At 43.5% G+C, this 22254-nt stretch overlaps 2 protein-coding genes across 2 annotated transcripts in view; both read right to left on the bottom strand.

Moving 5' to 3' along the window:
- Positions 1 to 629: 629 nt before the first annotated feature.
- Positions 630 to 20730, bottom strand: LOC140361685 (carboxy-terminal domain RNA polymerase II polypeptide A small phosphatase 1-like). The gene is made up of 7 exons (XM_072447459.1): positions 20343 to 20730; positions 6479 to 6627; positions 4951 to 5046; positions 3266 to 3322; positions 1938 to 2030; positions 1551 to 1736; positions 630 to 1167 (listed from the first exon to the last, which is right to left on the bottom strand). The coding sequence occupies exons 1-7, from the start codon at positions 20413 to 20415 to the stop codon at positions 1036 to 1038; spliced, it is 786 nt and encodes a 261-aa protein (XP_072303560.1). The 5' UTR covers positions 20416 to 20730; the 3' UTR covers positions 630 to 1035.
- A 538-nt stretch (positions 20731 to 21268) lies between these two features.
- Positions 21269 to 22254, bottom strand: part of spega (striated muscle enriched protein kinase a) — a 153067-nt gene continuing 152081 nt past the window's right edge. The window contains exon 41 of the mRNA XM_072447447.1: positions 21269 to 22254. This exon is cut by the window's right edge and continues 1853 nt beyond it. The gene's annotated coding sequence lies outside the window, so the exon portion shown is untranslated.

Here is a 22254-nt window from a genome sequence, read left to right as displayed (position 1 = left end):
TTCTTATATCTCCGCTTTGGCATCTCAAAATGTATGGTCTACAGAGAATTGAGTTGGCGCTCCATCTACAGGCTGCAGAAAGAATGACATGGGGGAGGTAAGAGGGGGACACGCAGTTACAATGAACTCATTTTGATGGCAGAAATGCTCAGAACAAGTCTGACGATGACTTATGAACTTAAAAACAGCACAGAAGATCTCGGAGCTCTTCCTGTGAGGTCATAAATCTGGAAAATTCAGAATGGCGTGTTTTCTGAGGCTCAGAGGGAGAGGACTTACTGAACCGCAATCCTCAAATAACCATGAATCAATTTGAAGTCGTCGTAGAATTACTGAATAAGGTCTTCTACTGTCTGTACCAAACTGTCCCGTCACCTTTATTCTCAGTTTGTGGGTTGTTCAAGTTTCGTCTGTAGCTTTCGAAAGACTCCACAGTGAAGGTGCGCAAGCCCCACGTTCACTCAGGCACAGGGAGAAGAGTCGTGGTCCCCAAAATGTTCACCAAAAACACGGCACAGAGATCATTCCAAACCTGTAGCAGCTGCTTTAGGGGCTGATGTAGTGTCAGAAATACTGCGGTCACCAGCGTAGAGTCCATCTCGGTTCGTTCTTTCTGAAAACAAGGCATGTTTTTCTCATAAAGTGCTGTCCAATTGTAGATCCGATCAACATGTTTAACACTGACATGATTTTCTTTACATTAAAAATCGGTAAAAGGCATCCAGAATTTTAAATAGTGTGATTTCGTAATGCTATTTCGAAAGGTTCCTAAATGTATCTTCCAAGTTTCTTTTTTGCACGGGAACCTTTGCGAAAAAAAAACAAAAAAACTCCCTCAGTCCTCCTCATCCAAACCGTGAGCAGGAGCATCAGTACCAGTCCAGAATGAGCTGGTCACGACAAAAAGTAAGGCGTTAAAATGAGCAGTCTAGAATGTAAGGCTCCCCCATGGCGGACAGCTGTTGAGGGCGTGTGGCAGTGAGGAGCCTGTAGTTGCTGCGCTCGGCCTGGGGGTGGCGGTGTCGTCGCAGGCGGTTAGCTGGGGGGCGTGCCTTGTTGCTTGAGCACGGTGTAGACGTTGTCCACTTTGCTGAGCTTTTCGAAGAACGGGATGAGGTCCAGCAGCTCCGTGTCGGACATGTCGTCGAACCAGGACGCCACCGGGACCTAAAGGACACGCAGACCATCAGAGCAGGTCTGTGCACAGGACCCTGCTGACGAGTCCTGAGGGTTCACGCTCAAGTAAAAAACACACCCATCCAGCTTTTTCAGTTGTGATTTCCCATACTTTGACCTTACGTATCTGCAGACTAGTGCAAAGACTCAAAATAGCTTTTGTTTCTGTATCATACATTCAGGTAAGTGTTGTTTAATCTTCAGGTAGCCCTAACCTTACACAACAGATTTGTATAGTCAGTTACTATTCTTACCCCGTTTGGGCCTATGAATCGATATCCTGGACCCTATACGTCTTTTTATAGCAAAAAGTGGTTTTGTTACGAGTGAATCGCTAGCAGGAGTCCAGCAGCGTGCGCCGGCCTGGTACTCACAGCGTTGTCAGGGTGGAAGATGTAGGACGCGGGGGAGTTGTCCACTATGATGACCTTGTTCAGGTCTCGTCCCAGCCGGCTCAGGTCTTTCACATAGTTCCCTCGGTGGAACACGCAGGACTCTCTGAAGAGACGGCAGCGGAACGCCCCCCACTTATCCAGCAGGTCTGACACTGGGTCTGCGTACTGACAGCAAAACAGGCCGGGTTAGACATGAACCTATGACCTGCCTGTAAACATTGTGAATCACATAAGATAATCATTTCAACATCATGTAAACGAGTGAATCTGCAATTTTACAGGGTTCAAAAGTTCGCTGTACAGTGATCTGCCGTGCGTTTGACCTCCACATTCCACACTCAGAACACGAGGGAGGTATTAGCGTACCTTGGCTAAGCTGGCGGTGAAGAGCACGCACTCGAACATCTCGCCCATCCTCTTCAGGAACTCGTCCACGTGCGGCCGCTTCAGGACATAAACCTGCGACAAGAGTCCAGCGTCACACAAGCCCCAGCACACGACTGCTCTGCAACCACCCAGGGCACCCAGAGGACCCAGGGGGCACCCAGAGGACCCAGGGGGCACCCACAGGGGGGGGGCACCCAGAGGACCCAGGGGGAACCCATGGGGGGGGGGCACCCAGAGGACCCAGGGGGCACCCATAGGGGGGGCACACAGAGGACCCAGGGGGCACCCAGAGGACCCAGGGGGCACCCAGAGGACCGAGCACCCAGAGGACCCATGGGCATCTAGAGCACCCAGGGCATCTAGAGGACCCAGGACATCCAGAGGACCCAGGGCATCCAGAGCACCCAGGGCATCCAGAGCACCCAGGGCATCCAGAGGACCCAGGGCATCCAGAGGACCCAGGGCATCCAGAGGACCCAGGGCATCCAGAGGACCCAGGGCATCCAGAGCACCCAGGACATCCAGAGCACCCAGGGCATCCAGAGCACCCAGGGCATCCAGAGCACCCAGGGCATCCAGAGCACCCAGGGCATCCAGAGGACCCAGGGCATCCAGAGGACCCAGGGCATCCAGAGGACCCAGGGCATCCAGAGGACCCAGGGCATCCAGAGGACCCAGGACATCCAGAGGACCCAGGACATCCAGAGGACCCAGGACATCCAGAGGAACCAGGACATCCAGAGCACCCAGGGCATCCAGAGCACCCAGGGCATCCAGAGGACCCAGGGCATCCAGAGGACCCAGGGCATCCAGAGGACCCAGGGCATCCAGAGGACCCAGGGCATCCAGAGACCCCGGACATCCAGAGGACCCAGGACATCCAGAGGACCCAGGACATCCAGAGGACCCAGGGCATCCAGAGGACCCAGGGCATCCAGAGGACCCAGGGCATCCAGAGCACCAGGAGAGGGCGAGAGGAGGAGAGAGATGTAGTAAAAGGAGAGGGGGAGAGATGTCGAGGGACGGGAGGGAATGGTGCAGAGGGAGAGGGGGAGAGTGTGGAGTGATTTTTAATTTCACATGACAAAAAAGGTAACAACAACAGGCACAGTTCCCCTCAGCGGCGCTAGGGGGCGTCGCTCCTGAACCAAGTCATCCGGAATAGGCTGAGCTGCAGTGAACAAACCTATCCTGGATTACTTGAAGCAGGCTCGACCCCAGACGAGACGAGACGAGACGGCGTCCAAATCTACAAAGCTTTAAACACGACTCGGAATTTCAAATCATGAAATCATAGACGACATTACCTGGTGCACGGTTCCATCGATCTCCACGGGAATGATGAAATCTGCATTGTTCACGGGCTGAGGAGGCAAACATCAAGTACATTTGATTTTCATTTGACATTATTTATTCATTTTCAAACTGAAAGAAAAGAGAGAAGATGAAGAAGAAGAAAAAAGAAAAAAAAAAGTCTTACAAGGGCGGGGCCAGAAAAAACAGATTGGGTCATTATTTCACAAATCTATTTTTTAAAAGAAAAGAAAGGGCATCCCATGAAAAGAAAGGTCAAGGCATAAAATCTTCCAAATATTGGTCTCATTTAGTCCAGATTATTTTTAATTTGTCCGTTTCCAGGTCGAGTATGAGTGATTTTTTTTCCCCATTGTCCGTTTGTCAGTTAAGGTATCCATCTATAGTGTCCATGGCAGGGGTTTGAGGCCCAGGTACATTAGGTGGTGTCAACAACAGCCTTTTTCATTTCTGTCCAATATTTATGAGCAACAGGACGGACCCGAAACAATGGTTATCCTCCCCCCCACTGTGAGGAGTGGGCACTTTGACATGGTTACGGTCTTCCAACAGAATTTGTGGTCCTCTATTGTGATGTGCACACATTTACCAACTCCACGTCCAGCATAACTAAATTATACTTTTTTTCTCCCATTTCATTTGAATGTATTTCGTAGATTGGTTGTCCAGGTCATTAATGCATGTATATACTTTATGTATAATTCCCCTGGACAGTTCTGATTCATATGCCTTAATATAACATTTTAGTTTTCATTTTTGGACTGTTAAAGCCCCATTGTGTAACATTTCAGCCAATAAGAAAGCCTTCCATCAAGTTATGATGTTTTACAGTGTATTTTTGAGCAATTAAACATAAGCAAATGAATGGGGTAAAGCCTAACCCTAAATTATAGTCTATTTTTTGGGTTGCCATGTTACACAAAGAGGATTAACGTGCCTCTGACTCATTAAACTAAAAGGCCGTTAAGATACATTAATTTTGTATCTATAAAATCTATAATATATATTTTTTTTTATCACATAATAGCACATGTTTTAAGGTTCATAATTTCACTTCCTTTAAGTTGTAATAATGTAATGTAATAATTGTGTGATAAATGAAGATGTGGTTTTTTTCAGAGGAAAACAACAAATCAATTTATTGGTACAAACTCATATAAGCCTAATTTTAGCCACTAATACAGTACATTAAATTAGAAGCTAAATTGAGTGGCATGTATGGAATTGTTTTTTGTGGCTTTGGGTAAAAAATAACAACATTCAAATAAATCACAGGACTGGGTCAGGAATCAAAGTCATTTTCTAAGAACGGTCAACCACAAAATGATCCATGAGCAGAAGAGGAGAGTTCTCAGTTACATTTACAAACACATTTTCCTGACTAAAATTGCGTTTTCAGATGCCGTACTTGAACTCTTTCTGATTATAGACAGGAGAACGTGAGTAAAAGCTTTGGTCCCACTTTCCACTGCGAGTAAAGACGGCTGTACAGTAGAGGATTTGTCCCGAAGTGTTCAGACCACAAACAGGAGGACATTTGTCTCACACTCTCCTGAAGGACAGAGACTCAAGCCCAAAACAACAGTGAAATGCACCAGAAAGTTTTGCATCTTTAGAACAGCAAACAAACCTGACAAAAATCAAATACACAATATACAAGACTGACAAAGTGGTTTACCTTAAAAGAGCTGTGCACCAGAGTCTCGTCCAGGTCGATGACCACACAGATCTTCCCCGAGTCTTTGGACTTGACCAGAGGCAGCAGCGGCTTCGCCTGGATCCGAACACACATTTATTCTTTATTAGTTTCTTTGACAATGCACTTTAACAAACGTTTTGATAAATGTGCCAGCAGTGGTGGATGAAATACACAGGTACACATACAGGAGCAAAAAAAGACTTACCAATACATAAAATATGACTTAAGTAAAAGTATTGACGTACCCCTTTTAGAGTAAATATTATTTAATTATTTATTTATTTGCTGATTTACAGAGATGACTGGGTCAATGACTTCATTTTCCTGATCGATTTTATAATTTATAAAAATAATATATATATTCTGACTGAGCCAACTTCATATCATATTTTAGTGGTGAAACTCTTCTCCAATTCTTCATTGAAATTATAATTTCCACTTAACCAGAAATGCCAGAACAGTGGAAGGAGCAGAATAAGGTGAATATGAAATACAGTTCACTTTGTGCGACGGAACGGCTGCTCCTCTTACCGGCAAAGTCATTTACGGTCCGGTCAGTCTCAACCATGTTGGGCTTTTCAAGGGGCATCAACAATGTTCCTAAATCTCTTGTGCAGCTCAAAAATCCAGAAATGTAATTTCTTACTTGTCAGTGTGACTTCTGAGATGAGAAAAGCAGCAGTGCGTTGGCCCGAGAATGACTTTGCCGGTAGGAGGAGCCTCGAACATTATACACAAAGAGAACTTTTTTTAAACTTATATATATATATAAATATATAAATATATATTAAAAGGTGGAATGGACGATTTTTTTCAGTAAAGTTTTTATCATATTTCCTCGTGGCGTGGATAAATCATTAGTCCTGCCACGTATCAATCATAAAACGCACCTACCGCTCACCTGCAGCCGCGTCAGGCTCGTCCCCACGTTTCCGCGTGCCTAAGCGCATGGATCTATCATAATATAGTTCCCTCAGTGTACGGGCCAAAATGAAGACGGAGAAAGACAGTTCGAGCTGACGCAGAAGTGGACAGAAATCTACGGTAGACGAGAGATGCGATGCACTCCGTTGCGCTAATAAACAAACGCACGTGTGTGTTGTATCGTTCCGCACGGGGGAGTGCGCATGCGCACTTCCACCTGCGTTCTCAAATCGCCGAAAAATCGTCCATACCGCCTTTAAGAGCAGGAAGGACATTACGGAAAACTGTCGAGAGCCGGATTCGAACTCCCAACACATGCTCACCCACTCGACCACAGAGCGACACGAGACGCACATATTCTAAAGCACATTTAACATTGACAACTGCTCTCAAACATGAATAACCGGTTAATTGCTTGTATTTCAGTCATTACTGGGTATATTGTCATGAAACTAGCCTGGAAAAGGGCTAAATTATCCTACTTTATGACATGAAACATGCAGCTTAGGAACACGCTAAGGCGAGTGCAGATGGAAGGAGGAGCATGACTTTCAGCTGCCCAGGGTTTAGAGCGAGCGAGTACCTTGGATGCCGTCCCGTTCTCCTCCACCAGCAGTGGGGCGTTGTTGTTGACGGGCGTGGGCTCCGGCTGGTCCCGGCACAGGCAGCAGAGCAGGCTGGAGAAGAGGCCTCCACTGCGGGGCTTCTTGTTGGAGAGGGAGGGGGACGAGCCTGGGGGAGAGGACACGTTTAATTACACTGGACACCGACGTTGACTCGTCCTTCACCAAAAAGCCAAATACTGAAATGAGTTCACCAGCAAAACAGAATCAAAGCATAATGATCAAAATAAAGATTTAGAGAAAAAAAAAAAAAACGACAAACTAGAATCATATTTTTTGGCTTCAGAGATTTCCAAGAATTATGTTGATTTTCTTGGTGATGGTCAAATAAAAGTAACAAACTAAAACTGACTAAAATAATATCAATCATAATCATACTGACTAAATGGTCCAGGCTGAGAATCGAACCCATAACACCCAAACATGTGTAACGCTCCAACCACTGCGCCACCGGCGAAGCACCCTCACCTCCTCCTGAAGGTTACATACAGGTACTTTAACTTCAATTATTATGGATTTAAGTTATATAAAAAGACAATTTCAGCAAATAAACAAAACAACAACTAGACTAAAAATCCTCATTTAACTTGAACTAGACAAAAACTAAAAGTACTGGTAAGTAAGAGTAAGATTAAAACTAATTCAAAATGTAACGTGGTCAACACAGCATTAACATATTCAGCCAAAAACGTTCAGTGTTGCAAATACTAATTTAGGAGTCTTGTTTTGAGGGGAAAACAGTATCTGCGTGTGAAAGAGCAGGACACCGCCCACGCATGGCCTCAGTGCAGCTTTCCCTCCGCACACACGAGCTACATGTGCAGAGAAGAGCAGCTCGTGTGTGGGGCCCGGACATGACACAACCAACCACTGTTTTACACCTTTAACACTGCCATCCAGACTACACACTGGTCCTATACTTTACAAAGACGTGTAAGTGTGATTATTAGCCAATCAGGAGAAAGCGTGGTCCGTTTGTGTCAAAGCAAACATGACGGCTTCAATGACACTGGTTCTATTCAGTAAGAGGTCAAATGGCCAGTAGAGGGCAGCACTGCCAACTTCTTTTCACAGTCATATTCAGTATAAAATGAAAGAAACAGGATTTGTGGATAAGTAAACAAGTGCTGACTGAGTAAACTGAGCAGTGCTTCCTGATGTGGGAGGGGTTAGGAACAGTGGGCGGGGATAAAATATTTGCATTATTCGAACAGTCATAAGAATAAACAACAACAAAGGTCTGTTTTTGATAAACAAAGGACTTCATTCATAATGATCATTTAAAAGATTCAGGCTTTGTAACATTAATTATAGAGTTAGGAGTTATCAATTAGCCTAAGTACTAAGCCTGAATCATACTTAATGAATCATTTGTCTATTATGAATCAAGTGAATTGTTCATACTTTATTAAGGTGATTAAAAGGTGGTGAAGGTTAAGAGTTTAAAACTAAAAAGAAATGACATTTTTCACAACACTGTCCCTTTAAATACTGCCCTGGTCATTTACCCCACACTAATTACAAACAAGAGAATTGTTAGATAACAGGGCTCAGAATAAGCGATATTGCATTGCATGCGATGCAATTTCTCTAAAATGCAATGCATTCGTCAAAAAAAAGAAAAAAGAAAAAAGTGTTGCCTTACAAAAATTTGTGTTCAATTGTATAACCAAAGCGCCTAAAAAAGCACTGATCACTCGTCAACAACGGCATGACACAATGTCACACTCCTGCTGAGCGGGAGGAGCCACCGGGAGAGCGGGAGGAGCCACCGGGAGAGCGGGAGGAGCCACCGGGAGAGCGCGAGGAGCCACCGGGAGAGCGGAGGCAACGAGGGGCTTTGACGAGCGCCGCACCTCGCTAATGTCACGACAATAACTTTGTGTAACACAGTTATTGTCGTGACCTCGCTATTGTCACGACAATAACTGTGTTACACAAAGTTATTGTGGTGACATTAGCGAGGTGCGGCGCTCGTCAAAGCCCCTCGTTGCCTCCGCGTGCTCCCGTTTTCACCCCGAGGATGTAGAATTCAAAGGGGTCAAACTCATGTCCAGGACAAAACAAAGACGTGTCCAGCGCCGTAAGAGTCATTCTGATACAAACAGCTCATCGTCATGACGAGTCTGGTGGTGATATGTAACTGAGTGTAAAGACAAATAATATGTAAATGAGACTCATGCAAATAGTCATCTGCTGCTGATGATGATGATGATGATGATGATGATGATGATGAGGATATGGGTGATAGTTGTAAATAAGACCATCTGACTTGATGTTAATTTGTTCAACAACTAATTGTATTTGCAAGTCTTGTTTTATTTAGAAAAGAATTAAGTGTTTAAAAGAGAATTTGTTAAGATTTTTTTTTTTTTTTTTAAAGAATATTTACAAATACAATTGAAATAAATAATCTAGTTACATCAATGGAAAATATTGATTGTTAGTCATTTTCGTGTTTTGCAATGCAACTTTTCAAATTGCTATACAAATATGAAAAAAATGTACGGATTGTTTAGCAGCACTGCTATACAAAAGACAGTCTTTAATCTGAGCCCTGGATAAGATGTAAATGTGTTAGTGTTCCAAAAACTCATCAATAATGATATAGACACATTTTTGTGCAAGAAATCAAGTGGAGGCAATTTTTAAACTTGTGCTCATTTCTCACTGGTTCCAAACTTCATGAAGGACAGTGACTGATCTTTAGGCTGTCCCAAATAAATTGTCTGTTTGCTGTAACCCGACCCACCATTTTTCAAGTGGGTAGGTAGGTAAATTATTTTTTCTTTAAGCTTTGAGGGCAAAAAAAAGATCCAAAATTAATTGTATGTTTTGAGTAACCCTACCATTTTTTTTCAAGTGGGTAGGTAGGAAGGTAAATTATTTTATTTTTTTTTACTTTAAAGCATAAAAAAATCCATATTTGTATATACAATTTAATAATTTGCCTATGAAATTAAGTTAATATTATCATTTATCAAAAGAGATGCTACCGTAAATGTACAAAACAAAAAAATGAATAAGTCCACCCAATAAACTATTTTTGTACAGGACAAATGATTTTAGTTTTTGGCCATTTTCATGTCGTAGAATCGTCGACGTCTTGGTCATCATATATGACAAATTCTGCATATTTCAGCCACTGTCAAATCCCGTTTTTTCTATTCTGCCAGTGACACGCAGTGACCGCCAGGGGTCAGGCTTCAACAGACAATGAGTTGAACGTTCTCCGCTCGTGTTAAGTTTCATTTTCATTTCTTTTTTGGCTTTGTAATATTTTTATCGAGTTCCAGTGACAAAATTATTCAACACAGCGCTTTTTTGAAAAAACGGTCGGTGAGTCGACGAAATTTAAGAAAAATAAAATAATTTTGCATAATTTGGACAAAATGCTGATATTTTGTTTTCAGTCGGCTATTATTTTGACGGCTCGGTCGGGTTACGGCAAACAAACATATAATTTTGCTCTGCCTTATGTGATTATATTTATATGATTGAAATGGTGTGTAAACAGTTACTGTGAACAATCCGATTTCTTAATCATTGTTCAGGTTTAGATAAGGATAATTTTTAAGATTGAAAATGTCATTGTACCTCGTCTTCCACGTACAGTACAATAGTCACCAGTGTGTTAGTACTACCACTGCGGTTTGACAGAAATGTGCCCAAACCGCCCCGGTAACAACATCCACCAATCACATCGCTTCCTGCATTTTAAGGACAGATTTCTCAGATCAGGAGAGTCCTCCAGGAATGTTTTTCTATGGGATTGTTTCTCCTTTGTGTTCCTGGAGACTCGCTGTAGGCACAAGCGTAGGATGTTTTTGGAGAAGAGTCACCCTAAACCTCTAATTATGGAGGTTGCGTCAAAGGAGCGCGAGTGGAATGTAACCCAGCACCTTGAAGACGCTTGACACAATCCATTTCACTGAGAAGGACAGAGGAGTACTATGTCATGAAGTAAAAATACACATGTACAAGTAGATTTGTTGTCAAGCTATGCAAAAGAAGAATATGAAGTATTTAGTCTGGAGCTCGTCCCTAACCCATACTGTGCCTTTCATGAGACCCAAAGTGCTTTACAGTCCTCACCTGGTGGTGGTAGGTTACAGCCACAGCTGCCCTGGGGCAGACTGTCAGTACACCATCGGCCGCTCTGACCACCACCAACCTTCACTCACACACCAGATCCATACTACGCAGTGAGGCTGAAACGTCTCGCCAAAGGTTCAACAGTCTCTCATCCAAGTACTCACCAGACAAGATCAGCCACCGGCGGCCACCGACGGCCACGTACATCCACAGATGCTAAATACTAGACTAGTTTGTTCAAAAATACTGACAGTACAGTGCGATAAATGTATTTACCCGCTGTGACCCGGCCAGGCTTTTAGCTAGGATTTGAAAACACCCCGTCCAACCGGGGGCTTAAAAAAAGGCTATGAAAAGCCAATGTGTTTCACAACCTTTTTTCGACGCTTTTACTAAATAAAGCGGTGCTTTTAACGCGGAGGCGATCTAGAGCGGCCGCACGCCTCTCGTATCATATTGACATATTTCACTTGTAAAACAGTCAACTGTCATGGCGCGGCCCGCGGCTGACTATCGTCAAACGCTTCCCGACCCGATTTAAAAACTTTTCTAAAATGTATAAATAAAAATTACACCGTCCTTGCCCTCAAAAATGTCCGTCCACATGTCGAGATACCCCGTCCAAAAGACGGGAAGACGGCCCTCTAGCGAAAAGCCTGGACCCGGCAGTTTATCTGCTCGGTTTTCTTTTTTATGTTTTTGCCAATTTATCTCAATGAACTTTTTGCACATCTGACGAGTATCGGAAATATTTAAATATGTTTGAGCAATAATTCAAAAAATACTATCGAAGGCCCCCCAAAAGAGCTGATTAAAAATAAAAATAAGAGGAATTTGTAGTCAACTCATCCAAACAAGGTCCGATCAAATAATTTCTACTTAGATGCAGACAGCAAACAGCATCTCATTTTGACCCCAACAGCTGATTTTATATCACACCTGTACTGGGGCAAGACCGATGCTACTTTATTACTGAAAATTGTGTAAAGTCCCTTTCATTTTATGCTCCAGTCACATTTCATGTGATATTTGAACCTGAACCTTTAGAAAGACCTTTAACAGACACATTTCTCGTACCCTGTCCCCTCTTCTCCTCTGTCCCAGGACGTGGATCCTCTGCTGGGGCCAAAACAGGAAGAGGAAACAGAAGGGCACCAGCCAGGAGCCGAGAGGAAGCGAGGGCCAGGAGGGGCGATGTATTCACAAATACAAGTGCAATATTATGCAATGGGTTATAATAGGGCTGTGACAAATGTTTTGTTCAGTGTTGAATGTATATTTTAACATTTGTTCAACTATTTTCTTGTCAGAGAAACATTCTTAAAGTTTGCGATAATGCAAAATAATACACAAGAACTTCTAAAAATATGTATTTTAAAAAATAGCGCACCTTTAAAAAGGAGCCTCCAAATAAACCCAGCAGTGTTTGAAAAACTGAAGAAGGAAAAAGATTTCACAACATACAGGAAGTACAGTGCCATGCCTGGCCTTACAACATTGACACATTGCACAGCACAGCTTCAAGTTTTTTCTCTTTTTAGTCTATAGTATGTGAGATTATAAAGATTACATACATGTTTTAATTAAAGGCGTAATCGAAAGATTTTTTGGCGCCAAATCTGAGTCTCATTTTCTCGTGGCGTGGACTGCCAATTAGTCCTGCCACGTATCAATCATAGAACGCACCTACTGCTCACCTGCAGCCTTGTTCTGGCTCATCCCCAGGAGAGCAGCATGTTTCCCTGTGTCGAAGCGCATGAATCTATCATAATATAGTTCCCTCAGTGTACAGGACAAAATGAAGACAGAGAAAGACAGTTGGAGCTGGCTCAGAAGAGACGGAAATTTACGGGAGACGAGATATGCAATGTGATCCGTCGCGCTAATAAACAAACACGCGTTCAACAACAAGGCTTTTTTGTACGTCCGCACAGGGGGAGTGCGCATGCGCACTTCTGCTTGAGTTCTCAAATCGCTGGAAAATTGTCTATTATACCTTTAACAGAACGATTTATCATTTTGAGTCAACCAATCAATACTGACAAGCTTTTAAATCTGAGAAAAGGGACAAAAATCAGGAGCTGGTGAAGGATCCATTGGAAAGTGGAGTGAACTAGCCAAGAGAGGAAGTCCTAGGCACTAAATCCCTCATTAATTAAGGAAAACATACCATTACGTTTTGGCCAAAGTTACGGCCGCACACAGCTCCAGCTGATGTGTCGGTGCTGTGTTTTTGGGGCTGTCGAGGCTCTGTGGTGCAGGTGAGGCAGGCTCTGTGGCGCAGGTGAGGCAGGCGCCTGCAGGCTCTGTGGTGCAGGTGAGGCAGGCTCTGTGGTGCAGGTGAGGCAGGCGCCTGCAGGCTCTGTGGTGCAGGTGAGGCAGGCTCTGTGGCGCAGGTGAGGCAGGCGCCTGCAGGCTCTGTGGTGCAGGTGAGGCAGGCTCTGTGGTGCAGGTGAGGCAGGCTCTGTGGTGCAGGTGAGGCAGGCTCTGTGGCGCAGGTGAGGCAGGCTCTGTGGCGCAGGTGAGGCAGGCTCTGTGGCGCAGGTGAGGCAGGCTCTGTGGCGCAGGTGAGGCAGGCGCCTGCAGGCTCTGTGGTGCAGGTGAGGCTCCGGTCTGTGGCGCAGGTGAGGCTCCGGTCTGTGGCGCAGGTGAGGCTCCGGTCTGTGGCGCAGGTGAGGCTCCGGTCTGTGGCGCAGGTGAGGCTCCGGTCTGTGGCGCAGGTGAGGCTCCGGTCTGTGGCGCAGGTGAGGCTCCGGTCTGTGGCGCAGGTGAGGCTCCGGTCTGTGGCGCAGGTGAGGCTCCGTGGCGCAGGTGAGGCTCCGTGGCGCAGGTGAGGCTCCGTGGCGCAGGTGAGGCTCTGTGGTGCTGTCGAGGTCACAGGCTTTGATCGCAAACTCACGAGACCATGCTCATGCGATAATCAATCAGTAATATAAGGAAAGGGCTTGCAGTGGGTCCTGTATTGAATTTTATTTAATAGAAAAATCTAGAGCGCCGCGGCTCCTCCGCCGGCACCACCGCACTGCCTCCTCTCCTTACTTTTATACAGAATGCCTGCGACCACTGCAGAGAGTGAGCTAAGGGTCAGGTCTTCTCTCTATATTTTTCACTGACTTGCTATTTGTTTTTTGATAAACCTAGAGCAAAGGGCTAGGGTATGCCTTAGCCCTCAGCGCAGAAGGTAACCAGTTCAGTATTTGTACTAGAAACATGATTTTCTACGTCCTAGAAAATCAGGGCAGATTCGTCTGAGTAAACAACCATTTAAAAAAATATATACACAAGCGTTTTAATTGAAATATATTCCACATAAAATACACTGAATTAAAATCTTATTAATATTGACATTGAGAAAGTCCCTTTACTTCAGCTCACTTCAAAACAAACACTCTGGCACTACCTGTCTCCTCCTCTTTCTTTTCTAGTTGTCTTCTTTCTAGCTCTTGTGTTCTGTGGCTTCCGTTTTGGCTGGTTTTGAGCCGCTCCAGCTCTGTCAGCGGTGCGGTCCCTCGCTCTGTCCCGTGTAAACTAATGAAGCAGCGACATTAAACAACTGAACTCACGCTGACTGTAGCTCGAACAGTTGACTCGCACTAATGTGGACTTCCGTGTGTAACGGACCAGTCCTTCAGCGTGCCACAGTCACGTGTACTCCAGACAATCATTATAAACAGACAGGGCTTGTTGACACACTGTGCTCAGTCCAGAAACACACACATTAGCTACACATGTGCACACACCGTCCGGAACTCGCGTTGCGCTTGGACACATTTCTGCAGTATACCGCAGGTTCCAAAGAACCCATGAATAACCAACCTAAGCCAAAAATATTCGCAGTTACTGAAAAACGGGTTCATCTTGACATCCCCACAAGCACCAAATGCAGATTCCCAGCCTTTGTACTAATAATAAACCTCTTCTCCACATTCTCTCCTCTGTCACTCCCTGTACTCTGACCTTTGACCTCATCTCCCTAATATCTGCTTGTGTCCACTCCTCCACTCTCCCTCGCATCATTACAGCAGCAGATGAACGGGAAGAAACTGTATGAACACAAAAAATATGTCCGTAATGTGACAAAGACAAACAAAAAAGACAAAGATTTCACACATTCCACAACCTAAAATAAAAAGGTTAGTCCGGGTTCAGTGCTGATTCAAGTTCAATAGCTATTGCTGAATTTATTTTCAGCACAACATGATTTCTAAATGACAATTCTCAATTTGATTTAAGGAGTTTGTGCCATTACACATTGACAAAAAAACACTGTTATACAAACAACAACAAATATACCAAAACTAAATCCTTCAGTTTAATCAGTGAATTCAATTATATACAGAACAAAATGTCTAACTGATTTACTGATTTTAAATTGATAAAACTTTGAGAATTGTAATTCACAGATGTGGATCTAAATTTGAGTTGAAAATGATTTTCCCAACACGCGAGTCATCAAGTCATCAGTCATGCGGGCGCAGTGGAATATGTAAACATGCAGTGGTTTAAAGGGGTCAAAGGTTCACAACAGCAATACAGTGGCCTCAAAGGTTCAAAACAGACAAACATTCACATTCAAAGAACATGACAACATTACACATCAACTGGCAACATTCATACAGCACGAAGTCTTATCAAGAACCAAACATATACATTAGATACGGACTTAAACAAATTTAAGATTAAATTAAAAAACGTGACAAAAATGTATGTCCTCAAAGCCAACCAATAAACTTCAACCGAAACTATATCCAAACAGCTTTCGGATTACACAAATAAAATGCCATTCCATACAAGTGAACAAAAACAATTATTATCCATTATGATCTCAATAGTCGTAACAATGGAAATCATATGACCGTGTTTAAGACCGTTTTAATTGAATGAAAGTAGAAGCAGATTCCCCAGTGTGGTTAGTTAGCCTGGGCGGGCAGTTATTTCATCAGCGTAGAATTCAAAGTATGTTTATGACATTCACATTCTCACTTATCAGTTTTCATATTGTGGGTGTGACTGTTGCAGATGAAAACACAGCCTCATTGGTTCATAATGCATTCATCTTCTATAGTGCTTTTCGGGCTGTAAATGACTAAAGACATTCTTAACTAAAGACTAGCCTTTTGCATCGATCAGTTGACAAAATGAGTTCGGCTTTAAAAGCTCTCTCTAATGGTGAGCTAAACAAGATTTGGTCAATTCCATAATTTCTTTGTCAAAAGGCAGAATAAATTCACAATTCACTCACAGAACTCTTGATAAAAAATAATCAACCGACAAATACAATTTTGGTTGACTAATTGATTTTTACATAAGCCAGTGTCTTGCCTCAGGACACAACAACAGAAGGCTACACAACAGTCCAAGTGGGATTCGAACTGCTGTTCTTCAGGTTGGTGGATGAGGGATCTAACCACTGACTCATGAATAGTGGGTAAATGTTGTTGCATGTTGTTGTGTTTTTGGGCCAGCCACTTTGAATGAGGGGTGCGTATCTATATTCCCCGGTACCGATGTTCCCCCTTTTCTATGAACAGGGAACATGGGTACCTCGGGACCTCCTCAAATGATAGAATAGGCTACTGGTTCAGGGTTCATATCCCCAATAGTTGTGCATAAATCTATGGTTTTGCAGCATAAAATATAGCAGCATGTAACCATAACCCAAACCAGGTTATCAACATAAGAACCAGGAAACATAGGGCTGACCAGTTGAATGAGTGGTGGAGCTTCACTTATCGTCATTCTAACTCTACCACAGCCGGTGATTTCTCAGTAGCAATAAGCTAATAAAACTATATTGTGATACCAAACAACATAAATAATAAGTAAATTAAAACCCCCACATTTTTTAAAGATAGTAAAAAAGGCAGCAATATTTTTATTTTGTCCAATGCAGGCTTAAAAATACCACTGCAAATACTTTTTTTTTTTTTTATATAATATTAACATTTGAACAAGACATGAGAAACAAATATTCTAATGGACAGATAACAGATAAAGAGAGGACACTTATGGAGCATGCATATTATACTGGAAAAGCATCAACCTGTCAATAAAATTAAGAATGCTAAAGCTAATCAATAAAGGCACACTTAGCATACCGTGGCCTGCTAGCACCATGGATGTATTATATTATCGACTAGCACACACTAGCTTTACCGCTAAGCTAGCTGTGATAATCCTGATTAGACTGAACATTTTGTGAACAGGAGCAGACAACGGGCTAAAGTAAACATGAGCATTAAACAGACCACAACACTTTGATTCATGCTTACAACTTATTCCTGTTGTTGAATGGAATCTAATACATAGGTATACTCTAGTCCAGCCCACTGAACATGCGTTTTGTTTGTTTTTTAAAAGGAGAGACATTACGTAAAATATGTTTAATTGTATTTAATTTGATTCCTGCGTGTTTGAGTAATCCTGCATTTGAGGCTTGAGTGCTCAGAAAATGCCTGTTGTCACTTACCCCCCTACCCCGCCCACTGTTCTGTACTTGTCTCGAAGACATTTTTAACAATAGAAATATGTAAATGAAAATCTGTTGTTTGCTGTGATACAATGCTTAGTACTGAACTGTAAAATGATCTAAAACGGTAATAGAAACAGTTCTGTTCCACTTCCTGGTCAAAACTGTAGAACTGAAAACTGAACTCTCACGATACCAAGCAGCTGATTTTAGTTTTGAAAAGTGACTACATTACATTAGAACTCTACATGGCCTGGAATCTTAGTTTTCCAAATAATTGCAACTAAGCACATTAGTGTGGGCGGGGATAGGGGGAAGGTGAAAACAGGAATTTTCAGCACTTGAGACGCAGTTACAAGACAGTACACGATTACTCAAACATGCAGGAATCTATCAAATTAATGATGAGGAAACTGTTCTAAAAAGGTTAAAAGCGCTGCTTATTTTGCATAAAATGTGTCCCTCAGAATGTTTGGATCAACGTTGTGGTTTGCATGTAAAATAATGCTTTCATAGTTAAATAATGATCAGAGATGGGCTGTTCTGTGACACAGGCCTTCTTCTCTGGCCTAGAGTGACATTTTGTCAATGTTAATAGCAATAATAACCAAGTTTGAAAGGCTATTGCATGCTGTAACTTATACTACTTTTACAATATATTGTTACCAGTATTTTTTCTTTAAAAGAGTAATACAAAGAGTAAGACAAACAAAAAGGATTTTTTTCTCGCAGAAATTTCAATTTCTGAATACATGCTGCAGCTTTTTTGTTTTAGTAGTTATTTTACCACAATTTGACCGCTACAAGTGAAAGAATGTGAAGATTCTCCCCTAAAAAACAAGTCTTATCCTCCCAAATGCTGATTCTGACAAATCTCCAAATGTTAAAATGAGCAAACACAAGATTTGCTGACAGTGGACAGTTTGGTGGATAAACAACGTGCGCCCTGGTCTTATGAAACACTGCTCCTCCTAAAGGCAAATTCTACAGAAGAATCCTGGCCTCAACTTGTTTAAAATATGGGCTCGTTGAAATGTTATGACATGAACCTGGTTAATACAAAGAAGGAGTTCTCAGAGTTCTCTCTGCTGGACAGGTTAATGTCACACGTGGGAGAACAGGGGCCGAGCGCGAGAGCAGGGTTACTGATTACACACGGCTCCAGTAGGGTCTGACAGAAGGACTACATGAGGACTACATGAGGACTACATGAGGACTACATGAGGACTACATGAGGACAACATGAGGACAACATGAGGACTACATGAGGACTACAGGAGGACTACAGGAGGACTACAGGAGGACTACAGGAGGACTACAGAAGGACTAAAGTAGGACTACAGGAGGACAACATGAGGACTACATGAGGACTACAGGAGGACTACAGGAGGACTACAGGAGGACTACAGGAGGACTACAGAAGGACTAAAGTAGGACTACAGGAGGACAACATGAGGACAACATGAGGACTACAGGAGGACTACAGGATGACTACAGAAGGACTAAAGTAGGACTACATGAGGACAACATGAGGACAACATGAGGACAACATGAGGACTACATGAGGACTACAGGAGGACTACAGGAGGACTACAGGAGGACTACAGAAGGACTAAAGTAGGACTACAGGAGGACAACATGAGGACAACATGAGGACTACATGAGGACTACAGGAGGACTACAGGAGGACTACAGAAGGACTAAAGTAGGACTACAGGAGGACAACATGAGGACAACATGAGGACTACAGGAGGACTACAGGATGACTACAGAAGGACTAAAGTAGGACTACAGGAGGACAACATGAGGACAACATGAGGACTACAGGAGGACAACATGAGGACTACAGGAGGACTACAGGATGACTACAGGAGGACTACAGGAGGACAAGAGGAGGACAAGAGGACTACAGGAGGACAAGAGGACTACAGGAGGACAACAAGGGGACAACAGGAGGGCAAGATGAGGACAGGAGGACTACAGGAGGACTACAAGGGGACAACAGGAGGACAAGAGGACTACAGGAGGACTACAGTAGGACAACAGGAGGACAAGAGGACTACAGGAGGACTACAGTAGGACAAGAGGACTACAGGAGGACTACAGTAGGACAAGAGGACTACAGGAGGACTACAGTAGGACAAGAGGACTACAGTAGGACAAGAGGACTACAGTAGGACAAGAGGACTACAGGAGGACTACAGTAGGACAAGAGGACTACAGGAGGACTACAGTAGGACAAGAGGACTACAGGAGGACTACAGTAGGACAAGAGGACTACAGTAGGACAAGAGGACTACAGGAGGACTACAGTAGGACAAGAGGACTACAGGAGGACTACAGTAGGACAAGAGGACTACAGTAGGACAAGAGGACTACAGGAGGACTACAGTAGGACAAGAGGACTACAAAGGGGACAAGAGGAGGACAAGAGGACTACAATACATGTGATACTGAGAGGAACAACACAGTCCCACATAATTGTTAGAGGGAGATAGTATTCATGTGATGTTCTCATGGGAGATAAACTTGTTTACTTAGATATTTTTTTTGTGTTGTTTTTTTTACTGGTTGTGTTATTAAAATGACACAGGTCTGGAGCACAGCGACCCACGTCTTTAAAAGAACATTTAAAAGTGTCAGTATCAAAAAGTGTCACAATATTGTAACATCACAAGAATGTAAGATTAAGCTTCAATAGATTGCTGGTTAAACATGCATTCCTTACCTACTAATCAGTAATTAACGTTTTATTTTGTGTTACGTATTGAATGGTGATATAAAACAACGTCGAGAGCAACAACTAAATAAAAACTATAATAATAATTTAAAGAGATCATTTAAATCAAATACCAGCCAGGAGTGTTGGGGTACAGATGTGGGGTGATTTTACTTTTGAATTGATTGTTTGTGATAATCGTTTGTGAATATTCATAACATAATTAAAAGTTTGATCAACTTTGTCAAGTCTGGCTTACGTCACTTCCTGTCCTTTCATCGCAGGCCGACGGGCCGCAGCCACAACGCACCAAAACACTCACTTTTCCACCGCACGTTATGATCCATCACAATATGACACAACATGCGTGATAAACGCGGCGGGACAGACCGGGATTTGCAGATTTAACCCGGTTTGGCCCCCGCGGCCTCCGGAGCGCGCGGTGCGGAGCGACACGGCTCTGACGCGGAGCCCAAAGTTAGTGACAGCAGAAAAAGGCCCGTGTGCTCGGTGTTGTGCCCGGTGTGGCGCCCGCACTCACCCCGCTCGGCCGCGGACTTGCCGGCCTCCTCATCCCGGCTCACTTGGGTGATGATCGACGACGGATTGTCCATCACGTCCAGCTCTGGTCCGCAGCGCTGACCTCACACGGAAAAGTTAGACCGAGTTCGCGGAGTCGCTGCTGCATCAACCAACTTCCCATGAACCGGAGGCGCGCGCTCACCGTAACATCGCCAAAAGCGCTTTACCGCGAGCCCATTCCGCGCACAGCCGCTCGCCGCTCGGTGCTCGCCGCGTCTAGACTTTACTAAACATTTGTCAAAGAGTTGGCAACTTTGATTCAATATGGTGCTCAACTCCGCTCACGATTTCAAGATCCAAACATGGCGGTTTCAAGGCTCCCCCTTTTACTTAAAGCGGCGCAGCACCGCGCGGCCCGGACACTCCCTCCGCGCGCGCGCTCACACTGGAGGACGCTCCCTAAAAGTGCAGAAGGAAACCAAGTTGCCCAAACTTTGGATCCAGCGGCTCTCGGTTATTCACAGCACAACATTAGACTTTTAATGAACAGCAACGCGCCATCAAATCATTCCGGATCACGTTTACGCGCAGTGTCAAACTCTGCGTCATTAGTCACACTTTTCACAACGTCCACCTTTGATCATTTGGCTCCTAGAGAGGACGTTACAGTTCAAGACTGCGAAAGTGCACTCTGTCTCCTGAAACAAATAGGTGGCATTAAAACGAAGCCTAGTTCTAATTGCGATTGCGGAGTTTTGCGGAGACGCCAACACGAGCCCGCAGCCGCAAAAACACGAGAGGAACGCCTAGTGCGGGTCCCTTGAAACAGACCAGGCCAGGGAGCGTCGCTGAAGAGCCAGACCCGTGAAGAGCGCAGAGAAGGGGCCGCTCCACTCAACTTTATCTCGTGGAGTTAAAAAAAAACATTGAGAGAAAGAAGAAGTCAGATTTACCAAGTTTATTACTATCTCATAAAAACATGTAGAACTTTTTCCCACATAGAAACACAGCAAAGAGGTACATTTACAAATCTTCTCCCGTTCAAATTCATACAAAAGTAACACTGACAGAGCAGTACACAAGGACTGCATGTTCAAACGACGCATGTGGCTAAGGCCAGATCTTTGTCAAAGTATTGCAGTAGCTCCTGTGTGGACTGGAATCACATGAGAGAGAAGCTGAAGGTGGACACAGTTTGTAGGCACTGACCAGGCGCAGAGCAGAGTCCAGACTAGACCAGCTGAGGTCAGCAGCCTCACAGCAGCAAGGCAGAATCACAAAGAAATATCTCTTAAAGAATTCTCAAAGTGCGGATGACAGATTTTTTTCTCATTTTGACTTCATTTGATGGGATATTGCCTGTTGTAAATGATACAGGTGCACATAAACGATAGCTTTACACCAATCGAGCAAGTTTGGGAAGAAAAACGTATCGATGACATCACATTAGGAAGACTTAGAATTCAATCAAAAGCTTGGCAGTTTACAACAAACACATTTTTTGCACACTTTAAACACTAATGCAACAAAACAAAGGTGATTTTACGTCTTTTCAAATAATCCTTTCTGTGACATCAGAGGAGTTTGGGCCCTTGATGCCATGATTACAATAGGGACGTAAAATTATGAATGGGCTCAAACATGTAGCATTTAAAGCTAAATCTTGACTATAAGTATCTTAACTGTGTTTTGGTGAAATGAGAAGTCCAACCTGTCAAAGGCACTTTAAGTTTTTGTGATAGGTGCACGCTGTGACTCTTCGGGAGGAGGAAATAGTACATTGTAAGGGCATATCCAGCCATAATTATTCTACTTACCGCTATATAACATATATAAATTATAATGTTGATTTTTTATTGGCAACTTAAAAAACATTACGTCATTGTTGAACGCGGACATGTAAAAAAGTCCAATGAACAAACTCATTTGAA

The sequence above is a fragment of the Eucyclogobius newberryi genome, unplaced genomic scaffold, assembly GCF_026437365.1.
Source record: "Eucyclogobius newberryi isolate DKJ021-1_F unplaced genomic scaffold, fEucNew1.0.hap1 SCAF_1, whole genome shotgun sequence".
NCBI lineage: Eukaryota > Metazoa > Chordata > Actinopteri > Gobiiformes > Gobiidae > Eucyclogobius > Eucyclogobius newberryi.
Note: the sequence above shows the minus strand (reverse complement) of the source record. Positions and strands in the feature narration are given on the sequence as shown.

What these genes read in the sequence shown, in the direction of transcription:
- LOC140361685 (XM_072447459.1), bottom strand. Translation starts at nt 20,415, where the DNA reads ATGGACAATCCGTCGTCGATCATCACCCAAGTGAGCCGGGATGAGGAG. An exon ending in TCGATGGAACCGTGCACCAG is followed by an intron (nt 2,031 to 3,265) that starts GTAATGTCGTCT and finishes CTCTTGTCGCAG; the next exon opens with GTTTATGTCCTGAAGCGGCC. An exon ending in TCTTCCACCCTGACAACGCT is followed by an intron (nt 1,168 to 1,550) that starts GTGAGTACCAGG and finishes CGTGTCCTTTAG; the next exon opens with GTCCCGGTGGCGTCCTGGTT.